The sequence below is a fragment of the Lipophrys pholis genome, assembly GCF_963383615.2.
Source record: "Lipophrys pholis genome assembly, chromosome: 22".
NCBI lineage: Eukaryota > Metazoa > Chordata > Actinopteri > Blenniiformes > Blenniidae > Lipophrys > Lipophrys pholis.
In genome coordinates, this window is record NC_137644.1 from 11,546,403 (window position 1) to 11,562,435 (window position 16,033).

The 16,033-nt window shown below is 42.2% G+C and overlaps 1 protein-coding gene across 1 annotated transcript in view; it reads left to right on the forward strand.

Moving 5' to 3' along the window:
• Positions 1-333: 333 nt before the first annotated feature.
• The window catches only part of LOC308126915 (proton myo-inositol cotransporter-like), a gene marked incomplete at both ends in the record, with an annotated part of 62,932 nt that continues 47,232 nt past the window's right edge, over positions 334-16,033 (forward strand). The window contains 3 exons of the mRNA XM_080491610.1: positions 334-931; positions 12,087-12,246; positions 13,934-14,142. Coding sequence (XP_080347736.1) covers positions 334-931; positions 12,087-12,246; positions 13,934-14,142 — 967 coding nt within the window. The remainder of the gene's footprint in view (positions 932-12,086; positions 12,247-13,933; positions 14,143-16,033) is intronic.

The following is a 16,033-nucleotide window of genomic DNA, read 5'->3' on the forward strand; positions in this document are numbered from 1 at the left end:
TTGATGCTTTACTCCCGACTGTACGCAGCCAAAACAATGTTTTCCTTGCGTCACGGCGACGCTGATGGTGACGAGGAGCTCCACACTCCACTCCTCTCTCCACCTTTCCTCCTCACTCTGCTCCAACTCTCCCATCAGGACCACTGGGATGAGATGCTCTGATCAGGTTCCGGCCTGGAGAACAACTTTGCACCGCATTTGAAAGTGTGTCCAAGTGGCAGAGAAGATTGCGTGTTTAGGGGGTTTTCTGTTTTTTTTTTTTAATTGTTTTTTTTTTTTTTCTTTTACGCGTCTCAGTACAACTCCTCCGCCCTCTCCTGTGTTGTTTCCCATATGTCGCGAAAGCAGGGCGACCATGACTACAATCTCCGGAGTATGAGCAACCTGATGGGCGAGCGGTGGAAGAAAGTGAACGACGGCGGAGAGCGGAGCCTCATCAAGGCTCCGTCCAACGCCAGCATCAGCAGCCAGGGCGCCTCGGCCGGAGCGTCCTCCTCTTCCGCCGCCGGCGCGCCCGCCTCAGCAGCAGCAGCAGCCGCCGCCTCCTCCACCTCCACCGGGGATCTGGAGAGGGCTGCCCGCAAGCAGTTCCAGCAGGATGTCACGCCCGGATTCGTGTACGTCCTGGCCGTCTTCTCCGCCCTCGGCGGGTTCCTGTTCGGCTACGACACCGGGGTGATCTCCGGGGCGATGCTGCTGCTGAAGCGCGAGCTGGAGCTCAGCTCGCTGTGGCAGGAGCTGCTCATATCAAGTACTGTGGCCGCGGCCGCGCTCTCCGCCCTGCTGGGCGGCTTCCTCAACGGGCTGTTCGGGCGCAGGGTGTGCATCCTGCTGGCCAGCTTCTTCTTCACTGTCGGGGGGATCGTGCTGAGCACCGCCCCCGGCAAAGAGGTGCTTCTGACGGGGCGGCTCATCGTCGGACTGGGGCTTGGTAAGACGCATTCATTCCCTTTTTATAAAAAAAAAAACCCAAATGTCTAAGCAATATTTACCCCCAAAAGATCCACAGGCTCGGGGTGTGTTTTGTGTATGTTACATAAACACTGGTACAACTTTTAAATAATTGTAAAACATTAAATAAGACACCAAACCTGCAGCTTCTTGTTGGATGATGGGATACTTTGACCTGAAAGTAGCATTAAAAAAAACATACTTGCGTTTTACAATGATCCGAACTAACAAAACCTTATAAAACTGGTTTCAAAAACACTTTACTGTCCACGTTCTTGAACAAAGTCTTGATGAAATGGTGTCAATCCCAACTGGCAAATTAGTGAAAGAGTGTAGTGGTTAACCAGTCTTCACCCACAAACCTAAAAGGCCCATTTGGAGTCTTAAGTAAACCTAATTCTACACACATGTTTCTGGTTAATGCGAAGAAAACACAGACTTGCAAAGGGAGAACTTGCAATCTGAACTACCAACAGTCCTGGATGTGTACTTCAACCAGGATCTTTTTGTCGGGAGGGAGCATGTTAACCCTCATGCTATCATACATCTATGAGAGCGTGCGCCCTTCCAGAGTCCCCAAAGTAGATCGTGAGATCTGCATGTTTGATTTTGTTCGACACTCCTGCCCTTTGAGGAATCATTCGCCAAATAAATAGTAAGAAACCCCCAGAATCTTCCCTGATACAATCTCCCCAGTGTCTCAACAGTCTGGATCAAGTCTTACATCGCTTCACTCTGGGTGGGCTATTACTACAGCCTATTACCAAAAACAGTTTTATAAAGCACTTTATTGATTTTAACTGACCCTTGAGGTCACGTTTGTCAAAGCTCTTTGTGGTTAGTCCTGTTGCTGGCTGTCGTCCCGCTGTCTCAATTACTCACAGCTTCTAAATACACGACATTACCCTCTACAGTGTCAAGTTGAATGCTGTTGGTGGGAAGACGAGTCACCATCCCTATTATTGTCGTCATCATCACCATCATTATGATATTTATCAGATTTGGCCGGATACCAATGAGTGATAATGTGAAAGCTCATTCTGAATGAAGAATGACATCTCACCGCAACACAATAAGGTCGCCTCTAGCCGATTGTGATGTCATAGATGCATATATTTGATTGGCTGCTTCAGTCTCTACTTCCTCCACTACACTCTTCCATGTTCATCTCCATCGCTTGGCATAAATGTGTTTTATTTATCTGGGTTTTCTCCCATTTTTGAATCATCCATATTTCTGCAACACCGCCTCCCCACAAATCTGCACCTGCTTCGACATGCGTCGTGCCTTTTGATCAGATATCAGCTCCCCAGACATTATTTACCGCGGCTGCCGCTACTCATGCGTTGCCTGCCGTGAAAAGGGGCCGTTAAAGCGGGCTTTCAAGGCTCAGTGCTTGTTTACCTGCCGCCTCCTGTGAGAGCAGTAAGCAACCGTGTCGGTGACGGAGGAATTGCAGATCATCTTCTCATCTCGGTGAAAAACTGGGATGGAAAAGAAAGCTTAACTCTGTAATGGAGACCTCTGGCTAAAGGTTAAGATCCTGAAGTTCTTTCCACAAACTAAAGCCCTTCATTACTTCAGCCCACTGATAGCACTATCTCCCGCTGCCTCTTTTGATAAATGGATCTAATTTAGATTGTTGTGTGTTTACTGGCTGGCCATGATACAATTTGCATATATTTGTTCATTCAGCAGGTGGCAAAACACAGAATGGGTAACCCGCTGATTTCAGGACATGTGAAACGAATACTTCCTCCATTTGTTTGATCTGCATTTCACAGGAAAATGAAACTGCATGCACTTATGTCATAGTAGCCGTTAATGGAGTCCAAATGCAATCCAATTAAGGAGGCATGGATGTGATGGTGACATTTGTTTAGGGTTTCAAAACTCCAAGATTTCCCTGTACAGGTCAGGTGATTGACAGTAATTGCTGATATATTAAAAAAGAAAAACATGCACAGTGTGGGTGCAGTGAAATAATAGCCGATACTGTGACAAGACCTTGTTAAGGCTTCATGTTTGCAGTGATGGACTATTGCTTGAGTCTCTGGAAGAATAAAACATGTCAGTGATTGATAGGGCGAAGTGTGAAAGGTGGGAAATGAGCTGTAATAAATTCATCTTCACTGTGTGCATGAGACACCATTAGAAAACACTTATGAAACTTATGGTCGCCCTTCTCTAGTAATAAAAGTGATTCTCAAGGTGACTTGCATAATGCATCAAGCTAAAGAACAAAACAAGCTCAACAGCTGGCAGAGGGAAGGCTCCATTGATGACAACAAATGCCTGCTACTTTGTCTGATTAAAGCAAATTGAACGTGTGATTCTGAGCAGTTAACATGGTAAATGTGCCTGATGGCCCTGATGGTCCAATTATGCTACTTTCACAAAAATGGTGTTGACCATGCCGCGAAAACTCCTCAAGTTTTAAATCTGCCCTCCCCCAGTCATCTTTTCCCACTTGTAAATTTCTATGCAATCATTTCCAGTGCTTGTTGAATTTGTGCTCGAAGCCACACTTAACCTCTGAATGACTCTGCATGAGAGAAGTTGTTACTGACGTCAGCCGAGTTGTTGTGGTTCGTGCTGAGAGGGGACAAAGTTTTAGCGCGAACCCTGTTCACTGCGACACTGTATGCTTCATCGCCATAAAAGAGGAAGTGTCGGAGGATGACACCCCTCACACTCAGTGTTACATTTCATTTGAATGCTGCACTTCACAAAGTTTTTCACATTATGAATTATTACTCTCAATGGCTATGGGATCAACAGGCAATAAAAACACAAGTCACTCCTCTGCTGCAAGATAACTGCATTTAATTTAAAACGTCAACATTTCCACTAAAGCTTATTTCAATTTGTCTCAATTACACTTAAAGTAATTCAAAAAATAATAATTTTTATCAAATAGAGGAATTTTACCTCTCATACTGAGAAAAGACAACCCCCAAGAACTCAGTATTATATTGCTTACCAGTCATTGAAATTAGTCATATTTAGTTAATCAGATCATTTGGGGGAAAAGACAATCCATATTGAGCTTCCCAGTTTAATTAAAACGTAAAACTGTGAAGTTTAGCTCTGTGATAGATTTCAGCTCATTGTGAGCCTAACTTCGATTAAACAAGCATCAAACATGGATAAATTCACAATTCACAAGTATCTTTCTGGGATTAAAGACTTCAATTAAGTGTTGATGGGCTCTCAGAAAAGCTGTGACAGGTAGAGACAGTTTAATTTGAGACTTTCTGGTTATTTGTCAGATTGACATGCATGATGGACTGTTATGTGTGTTGCATGCACGTATTCAGTCATGGCTGTGATGCCTATTATTGAATCCTCCTCATTGAGCCCTTTCAGAATGACCAGTTGTGAAAAATGAGATAACATTATCATTATTTCTTAAAAATTCCAGATGAGGATATTATTCCACCGTTTGTCAAATGGGCTGATATAAAATGGAGATTGCAAAATGTGTCAGCCACACATTATCCTTCACACAACAGGAGAAAAACTAATCATGCAGGCCATTGAAACAGTTACAATATTAGCAGCCGTTTTATTATTAGTATCTCCTCCTCTGCTGCCATCACATTTTCCCATACAGCGGTCTTCATTAACTGAGCATGTATGAGCAAGGCCATGATGGACAATGAAACACATCCCGGCACTATAATTAGCTCCTGGAGACACTAATAAGGCAACACATCCTTTTTTTTTTTTTTCTCATTGCATACAATCATTCTGGCGGCAGCCCGTCACCTGCACACAGACATGACTGCCAGTTTTCAGGAAAGCCAACTACTTAGCATTTTTGAACTGAACTCCCCACAAAGGTCATCTGAGCTGTTTGTCAAACCAGGAAAGGCCATTCGCCGCCGTGCCCTGCCTTGTTTTATTCCTACACATAAGCGCGTGGCACGCATCGCTGTCAAGCTGACCTTTGCCCAAGTACAGGGACTGTTGTGAGATATGAGCCGTTTCCTGTCGGAGCAGACAGACAGTATCGAGCCAGACGTTCATGAATGATAATTTGTTCCCTGACTAGGCAGGTTCGGTCAAATTAAGAGTTTCAGAGTATTTGTGGCGAGATGTTTCAATCCCACACTGATTCACTGCACATACAGTGGCTTGCAAAAGGATTTATACCCCTTGAACTTTTCCACAATGTGTCACATTACAACTACAAATGTAATTTATTTGAACTTCGTGTGAGAGGCCAACACACCGTTTCGCATAATTATGAAGTTTAAGCAAAATGATTCCATGTTGAGCCCTTTACTCTGATGCCCCTAATTAAAATCCAGTGCAATCAAGTACCTTCAGACGTCATCTAATTCATAAATGGAGTCCACTTGTGTGCAATCCAATCCCAGGATAAATCCAGCTGTTCTGCGAATCACTGGAGAACGTTTGTGAACAAACATCATGAAAAACCAAAGAAAACACCAGACATGTCATGGAGAAAGTTGTGGAAAAGTTTAAAGCGTGGGCTTGCAGAAAGCAATGGAATCCTAATGACCTACGAAGACATGGCCATCCACCGAAATTCACATGCCGGGCAAGGAGAGCATTGACTTCCCACGGTAACTCTGGAGGAGTGGCAGAGATCCACCACTCGGGTGGGACAATCTGTCCACAGGACATTTATCAGTCTGCACGCCACAAATCGGCCTTCATGCAAGAGTGGCAAGAAGATGGCGCTAAATCCAGAAGCAATCTGGGAGGAAAACCTGTTGGAATCTGCAAAAAGCTTGAGCCCGGGGCGGAGGTTCACCTTCCAGCAGGACAACAACCTGAAACACACAGCCTGAGCCCCAATGGAAAAGGTTTAGATCAAAACATATATTCATGTGTTAAAATGGACAAGTCAAAGTCCAGACCTTAATCCAACTGAAAATCTCTGGCTTGACTTAAATTGCTGTTTCCGGACACTCTCCATCCAAACTGACTGAGCTTGAGCTAAAGAAGACTGGCCGACAATTTCAGTTTCTAGATGTGCAAAGCTGATATAGACGTAACCCTGAAGACTTGCTGCTGCGATTGCAGCTAAAGGTGACTCTACAAAGTATTGACTCAATACTTTTTGCACGCCACAATATTCAGTTTTTTTTAAACCAGAAAACCATGTATCATTTTCCGTCCACTTCACAATTATGTGTTGGTCTAAAATCCCATTAAAACACATTTACAATTGTGGTTGTACTATGACAAAATGTGGAGAAGTTTAAAGGCGAGCCACTGTATGTCAGAAAACGTCTTCCAGTAGAGCCGTCCTGAATGTTTGGTACTGGCTGTGTCAAAAATGTACATCATAGGTTTTATGTTTCCTAGATTGTGTTTGATGAATTTGCTGCAATGCCCAAAACACAAAATACAGAATGTCGAGATGTGCTTACATTTTGTTTCTAGTGTATCTATAGCAAAGATCCAGCCTCCTTTCCAGATAGTTTGTGAAAAACAAGTTGTCTCTTTGTTTTTTTGCTCTAGGCTTTAACTGATTTCCAGCAACAGCGGAGACGGTCTTGGTTGATCAAAATTTAAAAACAAGTGCAGAAACAACAGTACAGCCTGAATACAGTGAAACATGAGGGAGGCACCATCATGCTTTGGAGCTGCTTGTCTGTCTCGGGTACTGGAGGGTTTGATATTTATTAATCAAATTACTAAATGTGAAGATAACAAAGACGTTTTCGAGAGAAATGTTGGTCAACAAGGATGAATGGACTGTTTTAAACACCAACAAACATGAGTCCTGAGCGAAATCAAAGTGAAAGGAAATTTACCACTGTAGTGAAGACTCCTGCAAATAGTGTCAGGAAGTAACAGGAGACGGGTGAAGAAAGTCTCTCAATTTACACAAGAAATGTTTGTTCCCCCTGTCAGTTATTTTGTTAGAGGGAACATTTTGGTAGGATGTTTCATTATTCGTCTTTCACAACCAGTGATTATCAGCAGCACTGTATGACAATATGTTCTTTGTGTGCTGTCATGGTAATAAGTGAGGGTTAGAAAGAGCCATAAAGTGTTGTTTCCTGTTCAATCTATGAATATGCTTTGGTTAGTCATAATCCATTCACTCAAAACCATGTACAAAACCAAAGAACACACAGTCACTCTCCCAATGAGTCAATAATTATGCTTTCTACCTTTTGCGTATTGAGCAGTTGTGAACGTTGAATCACTTTGTCCTTGGTGGCAGGAGATGGATCCACAAAGAAAAAGCCTGTTAATTACATTTTGAAAGCATTTAATTATGACCTGGATGCTCGATAATTAATTGGTAGGTTTAAATAGCTAAGTGTAGATTTAATGAGACGTTTGTTTGCTTATGTCACTGTTGTTAAAATGTCAGGTTTTTAAAGAAGATTTGAATTTTTTTTTTTTTAAAAAAGGCTGAAATAAATGAAGGAACATGATATATTTTGCAGTTATATTCTTTTTTTATTTGTTTTACAAACTGCTAAGCAGAATCAGCTGTATCAAATTAACAAAGAGCTCAACATTTCTCACTTTTACAAGTGAATTTCAATCGCCTTTCACGCCACTCACCCATTTGAAAGTCAATAACAACTTCATCTGGGGGAGGATTCTTTTTTTTTTTTTTTTTTGCCTCCTTTCCTTCCTTTGCAGTTTCAAGAATCCTCCATCAGCACTGAATTAGTTTCCTCAATCACAGTCACCCACTAAGTACCAGTACCATCCTGCCTGTCTTTTTAGCAGAGCACAGTGATGGAGGCTCTGGGTGAAGCGTCTCCCTCGCTCTCTGATCAAGTGAGTCAATCCCCAGCTTTGTACTGCGTGCCTCCAGGCGGCCTTCACAGGACCAGACACATCCTTTGTTTAAGTGTGCTGCGATGCTTTGAGGCCGAGCGTGACCAGACGGCGACTTCAGACTTCAGACCGTGCGTACGAGAGTGCATGGGGAGCTGTCCTTGGTGCTTAATAGGAATCTCATTGTGACTGGGTTTGTATAGGGAGATGCACTGGATTATTATAGTACCAGTAGAGAACTTCAGAGATATGATATAAATGCTTGACATATGGTAGTTCTTTAAGAAAAAAATAAATCACAGCCCAAAACACTTAATTCTTCTTGTTGGGTAGATTAATGCAAACCTGTCCAGTAATTAACCTTCTTATGGGTCTGTAATGTGTTCGCTTTATTGAGCTGTAACACAATTTCCCTGGCACCAACTGCAGCAGAATGGAAAATGGAAGTGATCCATTACTCACTTAATGCATCAACATCAGCTGTAGCGTCTCGCCATATGGGCAGTCTATAGCAGCAGGCGGAGCTTGGACACGGATAAGCCAGCGAAACATTAAAGGAGACATATCATGCTTTTAAATCCTTCCTTTTTACATATAAATCATACAGTTGTGGTCTATACAACGCGAAACTGCAATGCTTGGGTCTAAATTCCTCATTATTAGAGCTCCACAGGCCCCTTTTCTACCCCTTTTCTGATGTGCTTCTGAGAGCAACTCGTTTTGGGGCGGTCTCTTCAAATGCAAATGAGACACTTCATACCCCTCCTCCTCTCCAGGTTGCAGAGGTGACACTCGGTTCAACGTCACCCTGTTCGGCCATCTTTGTAGTTTGATAGAACAGATACAATTATCTAGCGGCGCAGAAACTTTATATTCACACATTATTTACAAAATGTCAACAACGGAAGATTTGTCCATCCAGCCATACATGTTGGAGCCAGAGTCGGACCCGGCGGAGCGAGATGAAAATGACGATGATGCAGCTGCAGAACAACGTCTTCATATGGATGTAACGCAATGGTGTGTTACTATATTTACACTAACTTCTCCATCCATGCCCACTACTACAATACTGCCTGTATTACAACGACTATTTAACACAGAAGTTACATTCTAATCTAAAACGAGCACACAGCGCTAACATATGAAGACGGTGCAACTGCTAATGCTAACAAAACAATGACAGGGACGTCTTATCATCACACTTTTTAGCGTTATATACAGCTTACCGAAGTGCTCTGTTCGTCGTCTCCATAGATAGAAGGAACTGACCGCTCAATCAGACCAAGTCTTTCGGCAAATCCTTCTTTATACTGGCGGAGGTTGCTGAAGCAGTCGTCCTTAAAGTGATTCGCGCACACAAAAATGACCTTACCCACAGATGTGGGTACATTTCTGTGAAAAATAAAACTCAACCAGGCACTTCGAAAAGGTTCTGATGCTGGGAGACGGTGTAACGAAGCTTGTGGGTTACTACATCCAACAACCGAACATTTCGACTTATCCTCTCGTAACTTCGGTTGGACTACAAAATCGCAGCGAGAAACAAAAATGGCGGATTGCTCGAAACGTCGATGTCCTAATTTGGCAGTTCCGCTGAGAATAGTGTGACGTCATTGTTCAAAAAACGTAATAGAGAATAGAAAAATCGAAACCGATCGCAAAATATGACCAAAACAGAATATAAAGATATCAACGGAGCACCTGAAGAGACTACTTTGAACTTTTCTGTACTTCTAAACACTCTAAATATACAACAAAATGCATTTAAGGGCTAAAAAAGTGGATTTAGCATGATATGTCCCCTTTAAGTGAAAATGGAGTAAACAATAGAAGGAAGGGGAAATTTAAGTGAAATAGGTGGAGGACGAGAAGCTATGGCTGTATGTGTTTACTACAGATTAAAGGCGTGAAGTAAAGATGAGTATACAGAGTTCTGTGCATGAGGCCACGGATGTATGGAAATCTGCATAGTCACAACTCAGCTGTCGGATACAAATGAAAGCAAATTTCAAGGGTTTTGGTGTTCACTAATGACTCGCAGTCAGTGTGACTCTTTCAATGAAACAGTAATTGTTACTCTGTTTTGGATTGAAAGGCGGCTCACCAAGAAAAAAACTACAAAAAACCAGAACCACTGCAACAGTTTCTGCCGTATTGAAGCGCGTACACGAAAATGTGAGCTGCACTCAGCTGTTGAATATTTAATCAGCCTGTTTTCCCACTGTCCGCAGTGTATGTTGCACTTTTAAAGTAGTGGATCATTGAAGTGCATCCTGGGAGTTGTTGTTACGCAGGCTTTATACGTTTGTTAAAAGAAACACAAGTTTACAGGTTTTTCAGCTTCGTTCACTTTAACGGCTATTGAGGCTTGGAAGGTGGAACAGTGGGAAAGCAGGAAAATCCACGGTTTGATTCTCTGCTTGGAGGCCTTTCTGTGTGAGTTTGCATGTACTGTACCTTCTGTAACTCCGGTTTTCTCCCACGGTCCAAAGACACGAGATTTGGTGAATTGATGTTTTGCACCATCGGCATATGTGCAGTTTTGATTATAGAAAATTCTCAAGAAAATGGGTTGGTCATTGTTCAAATGATGTTGTAAAAATCATAAAAGTGTCACATTCTTGTTTAAGGAAGCAAGAAATGTTCATAAAGACTAAAATACCTCTTTAATTACTTGAGTCTGTGTACACTGATATTATTGTGGTTATTTACATTACATAATTCTTGACTATTGCTTTTATAATACAAATTGACCAAGTTTGAATGCCTCTTCCCTTAAAAAAAACAGAGCCTGTGCATCGTATTGTTCTTCAAGAATGGTGGTGAGCATAAAAAAAAAAGTGATTGAATGACAGGTATTTATAGAGAAGTGAACGGCGTCGGAACAAAAAACTGTGGGGTCTAACTGTGACGTCTCCTGCTAAGTAGCAGGAGAGTGTGCTGTTAATGTATCTGAAGTACGACACAGGCGGTAACATCGGCGTGCTAAATGGTAAAGCCGAAGTGAGAGTGTCTTTGGACACATTATTCCACCTCAAGAACACGCTGTTCCACTCACTCATGGGTGGTGTTGGAGATGTTGAACATTATGAAACTGCTGTGCCGAGAACACAGCAGACTCAAGTATACCGTACGACCTGCTGATACTGAAGACTTCTCTCAGCCATTGGTTTCCATGGCAACGGGTAGCCACGTAGTCATGGTGGCCGTTAAGGGCAGGGTGGTGGCAGCAGGGAGGGGGAGAGCAGGGGCGGAGAGCGGGGAGGCGAGGGTGGGGTGTATAGAAAGCATCAGCAGACTATTAATAGAGCTTATCAGGAGCAATGCTGTAGAAAGGCTCTGTCGTGTGTGTGTGTGTGTGTGTGTGTGTGTGTGTGTGTGTGTGTGTGTGTGTGTGTGTATGTGTGTGTCTGTGTAGGTGTGTGTGTGTGTGTGTGTGGATAGAGGCGAGAACTCCACAATATATAGTATTTGCTTGACCCCACCACTACGTTGTCAAGCAGAGTCAAAGTTGAAGGTTAATTAGAAAAAAAACACAAAAAAAAAAGATTAAAAATATTGTTATGTATTTAAATTTAGCAAAGGTCACTCACATTGAAGCATTTATTACTTTAACTGTAGATTTCGCACAATTTTATGATGCATTTTGTGTGTAAATACTGTAAATATACACTTTTAATACGTTTAGTATTTCCTCCAGCTTTAGCAGTTTGGTGGCTGCTGGTCAGCCAACATAGCAACCTGCGGTTTTGCCTCGGAATTACTTCTGTGGTCATTAAATTCGGCTTTACAAAGTAAAGCTAATGACTTTCACTTTCTCAATCAGCTGTCGGGTAACTTTTTATAGTGAAACTTTCTGCCTTAATATTATTCCACTTGGTATCTGTAGTCATGGAGCTGCGCCCACAGATGTTGCACATGCTGCTCTGGTAAGGGAGTAAAAAAAAATAAAAAATTGCATTAATTAAGTAAAAAATTTCCAAGTTAAACATTTCAAATCAATTAAATGAATGCGTTATTTTTAACAGCACTAATAATCATACCATTTCAATATTTGGCGTTTTTATGAAACTTCTTTTAGCTGAATACAAAAATTAAAGAAAAACCTGTTTGTATATGCTGCTGAAGTCTCTTTATTGAATTGATAATTGAGTTTCTTTCTTCAGACGTAAAAAATTATTTTGAAACTAATTAGGGAAATAATCAGGCATTCTAATAGTAAAATATTTATTTCAAATGCCTTTCGTTTGCTGAATAAACCAAATTACTTGTGTGCATTTCCAGGCGCCGTGCACTTTCTACTTCCCTACATCCTTGTTAATGCCCTCCTCTCTCCTCCCGCTGTGCAGGTATCGCCTCCATGACGGTTCCCGTGTACATCGCCGAGGCCTCTCCGCCCCACCTCAGGGGGCAGCTTGTAACCCTTAACACCCTCTTCATCACCGGGGGACAGTTCACCGCCAGCCTCATCGACGGCGCCTTCAGCTATCTGCGGCGTGACGGCTGGAGGTCAGACAGCCGAGCGCACACTTTACATGTACACCAAAAGTGTGAGAAAAGAGCAGCCTCAGCGCTGCTCTTCATATGGTCAGGTGTAAATGCCATGTGTAGGTAAATGCAGCAGCTGAAATACAAATCGTACATATCTAGTTATGATAGCCATATGATAGTATTGCGTTTTTTCTTTAGGGCTCTTATCATATCAAATGCCAGGGACGGTTGCTGCTGCTCAGACCCTCATTTCAAATGTCAGCCCGTGTGTGGGTCAGCCCCTAACATTTACGGCGAGTGGCTGTACTGTACATTTGAAAGACTCCAGACACTTTCTTCTCCCGTTTATCTGCTTCACGCCTTCCCACTCCTGTTTCTTTTGTCACACTGAGCGCTGCTCCACAGCCTCCAGAGTGTTTAAATGTTGAGCTGGGCGATAGTGCAGACAAGAATTGTCCTTTATCAAAGGATTCGTCTCAACTGCACTTCTGCTGTGTGCAGTGGAGGTGGTTCAGAAAGTCCTAGATTAGCATGAATCATACATAATGATGGCTTTTTGGAGGCCCTTTTAGGTTTAGAGTACAAATGTTCAGACACTCATATACACACCTCCAAGAAATTCACATGTCAGGAGAAACAATTATATCAGCCTGCTCTGACACACACAACGAGCACCACCATATTTTGCATAACTCCAATTTCCAAGAATCAATAAATCACTCGTTGCGTAGGTAATTGTGAGATGATGGCCATTTTGGGCACGTTTGAACCAGGTTTCAGTTAAAATCACTGAAAATGAATGTATTACTGAGTGTACTTTAAGGTAAAAAAAATATCTATTGCGTCCATGTTGATTGAGCTTTTATGAGGCGCTCACTAAAATGCTCGTTTTAATCAAATAGTGCAACTTTTCTCAAGCAACTTAATTAACTTCCCTTATATGGTCTATAAAATGGACCACATTTTGTTTGATAGTTTAAAAGTCCTCTGAACAGCTTAAAAACAGTAAAACTCCAGTTACATTAAAAGTTAATCTTCCACAATGTGTCTATTGTCACTGTGATTAAATTTCAAAAACAACAGGGCAAAAATAGATAAACAATTATGTGAACATATGAGAGGTTTAATGCAGAAGAGACATTTTTTGACTATGAATCTTAAACTTGTTTTCATGTTTCCTTTCTTCATCATCTTGGTTGATTTTGAAAAAAGAGAAAGAACTAAACAAATTACTCGCAATGATGCTTACAAATCTTTTTTTTTTTTGTCAGATCAGTTATTATGTATTAATGTCAAGTCTATAAGCAGCATAACTTAGAAAAAGAAAACGCTTAATCAAGCTCCAACCATTGAGAATCCGCTTATTATTATAGCAATTAATCTTCTATATTCAGTGTGAAAGTCAAATGCTAAATATAAAATCTGAGGTTATTTTAAGCAGGGGAATCTGAACAAAGCCTTGACATTTTCCCTGGTGTTTAATTTTAATGATGTGCGCCACCTGATGTTTGGTGTCAAATCGCTCAGCATTCACTGAATGTCAAACATTTGTGGATCCTCCTTGTGCAGAAGTGGTTAAAGGAATAACGAATTAGCACGGTACCAAAAGACTTTCAACGTGATAATAGGAAAATGTCATAATTGAAACGCCAGGTCAGCTCGTTTCTGTGATCATAATTGGGGGCCCCTCTGCCACGCCTTCCAGGTACATGCTGGGCCTGTCTGTGCTCCCCGCCGCGCTCCAGTTCGTGGGATTCCTCTTCCTGCCCGAGAGCCCTCGCTGGTTAATCCAACGCGGGCTGACCCAGAAGGCACGGCGTGTGCTCAGCCAGATCCGAGGCAACCAGAACATCGACGAGGAGTATGACGGCATCAAGAACAGCATCGAGGAAGAGGAGAAGGACAGCGGGGGAGGTGAGGGGGAGCGCCGTCTGGCCACAAAAATGGCTTTTTGTGTTGACATCGTCGTTTGATCTCTAATCTCCAGTCACCGCTGCGTGTGCATCAGATGGTTTTTGCTCTCGATCGTTTGCTGACTGTGGAGTAACAATCTGATATCGCAGTGAAGCCGGTCACCTGGCCGAGGTGACGAAGGTGTGCCTCACACATTAAGCTTGGAAACCAAAAACTTAAGTAGGATGTAGATACAAGCGACTCACCCACCTTTAAAAGAAGACAATGAGACTGAGAGAACATAAATGTAATATTTGATTTTCTTTCGATGTCTTAAAGAGGCAGGTTTCATTTAGTTGAAAGTGAGGTGAAGCGAAAGGTTCAGGTGGAACTGATGGAGATGAGTCTCAGGACATGAAGTGCAATTGTGGTCTTGTCATTTTTACTGCTTTTGTCTTTGCAAGATTTTACCGGTTTACTTTTCTATAAGGTTTTTACAGTCGTATTTAACATATAATATTCAAATCATGCAGGTGTTTAGTGTATACATAAAGGGTACATGAGGCGGTCTTGAAAATAAAATGTTCCTATTTGGTGGCCTCCTAGAGGTCGATAGTGTTTTTGTGAATATGTCATATTGATTATGAATGATAAAAATGTACACTAAAACCAACAAACATATATTGACTTTTCCGGTTGTTTCTAAAGCTGTGCAACTTGTTGAATCAGCTTAAAGGGCCAGGTTCTTCTTTTAGGAAAACGCTCATCATATTAGATGGTCACAGTTTATCTTAATATTTTAATGTCCTTGAGCCTTTTCATCAAACCGATGTAGGGAAATGAGCTGGTGTGGCTAAGTCCTCAAAAGCTTTGTTACAGCGCCGATGTGAGATTTCTCCCTCCTGTGAAGTAGATTTAGCAAGTGATGACAAAAATCTGAATATTAAAGGGATGCTGAAAACTGAACGGTGTCTAGGCATTTTGGGTGTCCGTTCACACGACGAGGGTGCTCGCAACGTTGTTTGTTGCTATTAAAATCAAACTGAAACTGGATCGTCTTGTTGGGGTGTAACAGTGCAGGAATTCCATCAAGTAGGATTTCTGACTGTCGGGATGAAAGGGGCCGGCTAATTAGCAGACACACATCATTAACACTTCACATCTGACAGAGTCACGATCCTGAACCTCCCGGGCAGCAGCAGCTCTCTTTTCACTCATTTCGATGTCGCTCTCACCGAGCCCGATTATACTATTTACTGTCTCCCCCTGCTGCGCCATGTAGTCTTCCTATTGAAGGAACAATAAGTCATTCGCTCGCTCTGTTGCATTTCCCCGATCTCCCCGAGCGACAGCGTTGACCTGCCAATCAAACAGCAGCATTTGTCTCTGTTGATGCAGTTTGAGTTTTTGTAGGTCCTCGTCTTTTGTCTGCTCCGTTTCGGTTCTTGAATGAATCTTTTCTTGGAATTTGAATGTTAGACTGAGACCTTCTTTACACATTCAGACTGCCGTGATTAACTTTGGGTTAGTTGTTGAGAAAGTGAATCGGCACCGTGGATGTAGATCTCGCAGGAGCCAAAGGAGAGAGAGTGGAAAATGCTTTCTTTTTCATGTTTAATTATCATGTGAGCTGACCTTTGCTCCATCACATGGCAGCTGCTGCCGCTGTGGTTCGATTTGAAGCGCAGGCAGTATTAAAGTAGGTCATCAGTGCGATGGCCGATCAAGCTTTATTACCTCAAATTGTGAGAATCATATAATTGTTTTTTTGCTGGCCGTGTGCGAGGCACACTCCCAAGTTTGGTTCTTCAAACATTTTTTATTCTCTCATCAGTGCTTGTTCACATGAGATCGGAGAAGGCGATCAAGAAAACAACATGCATGCACATACAGACACATCAGTACCCTCTAA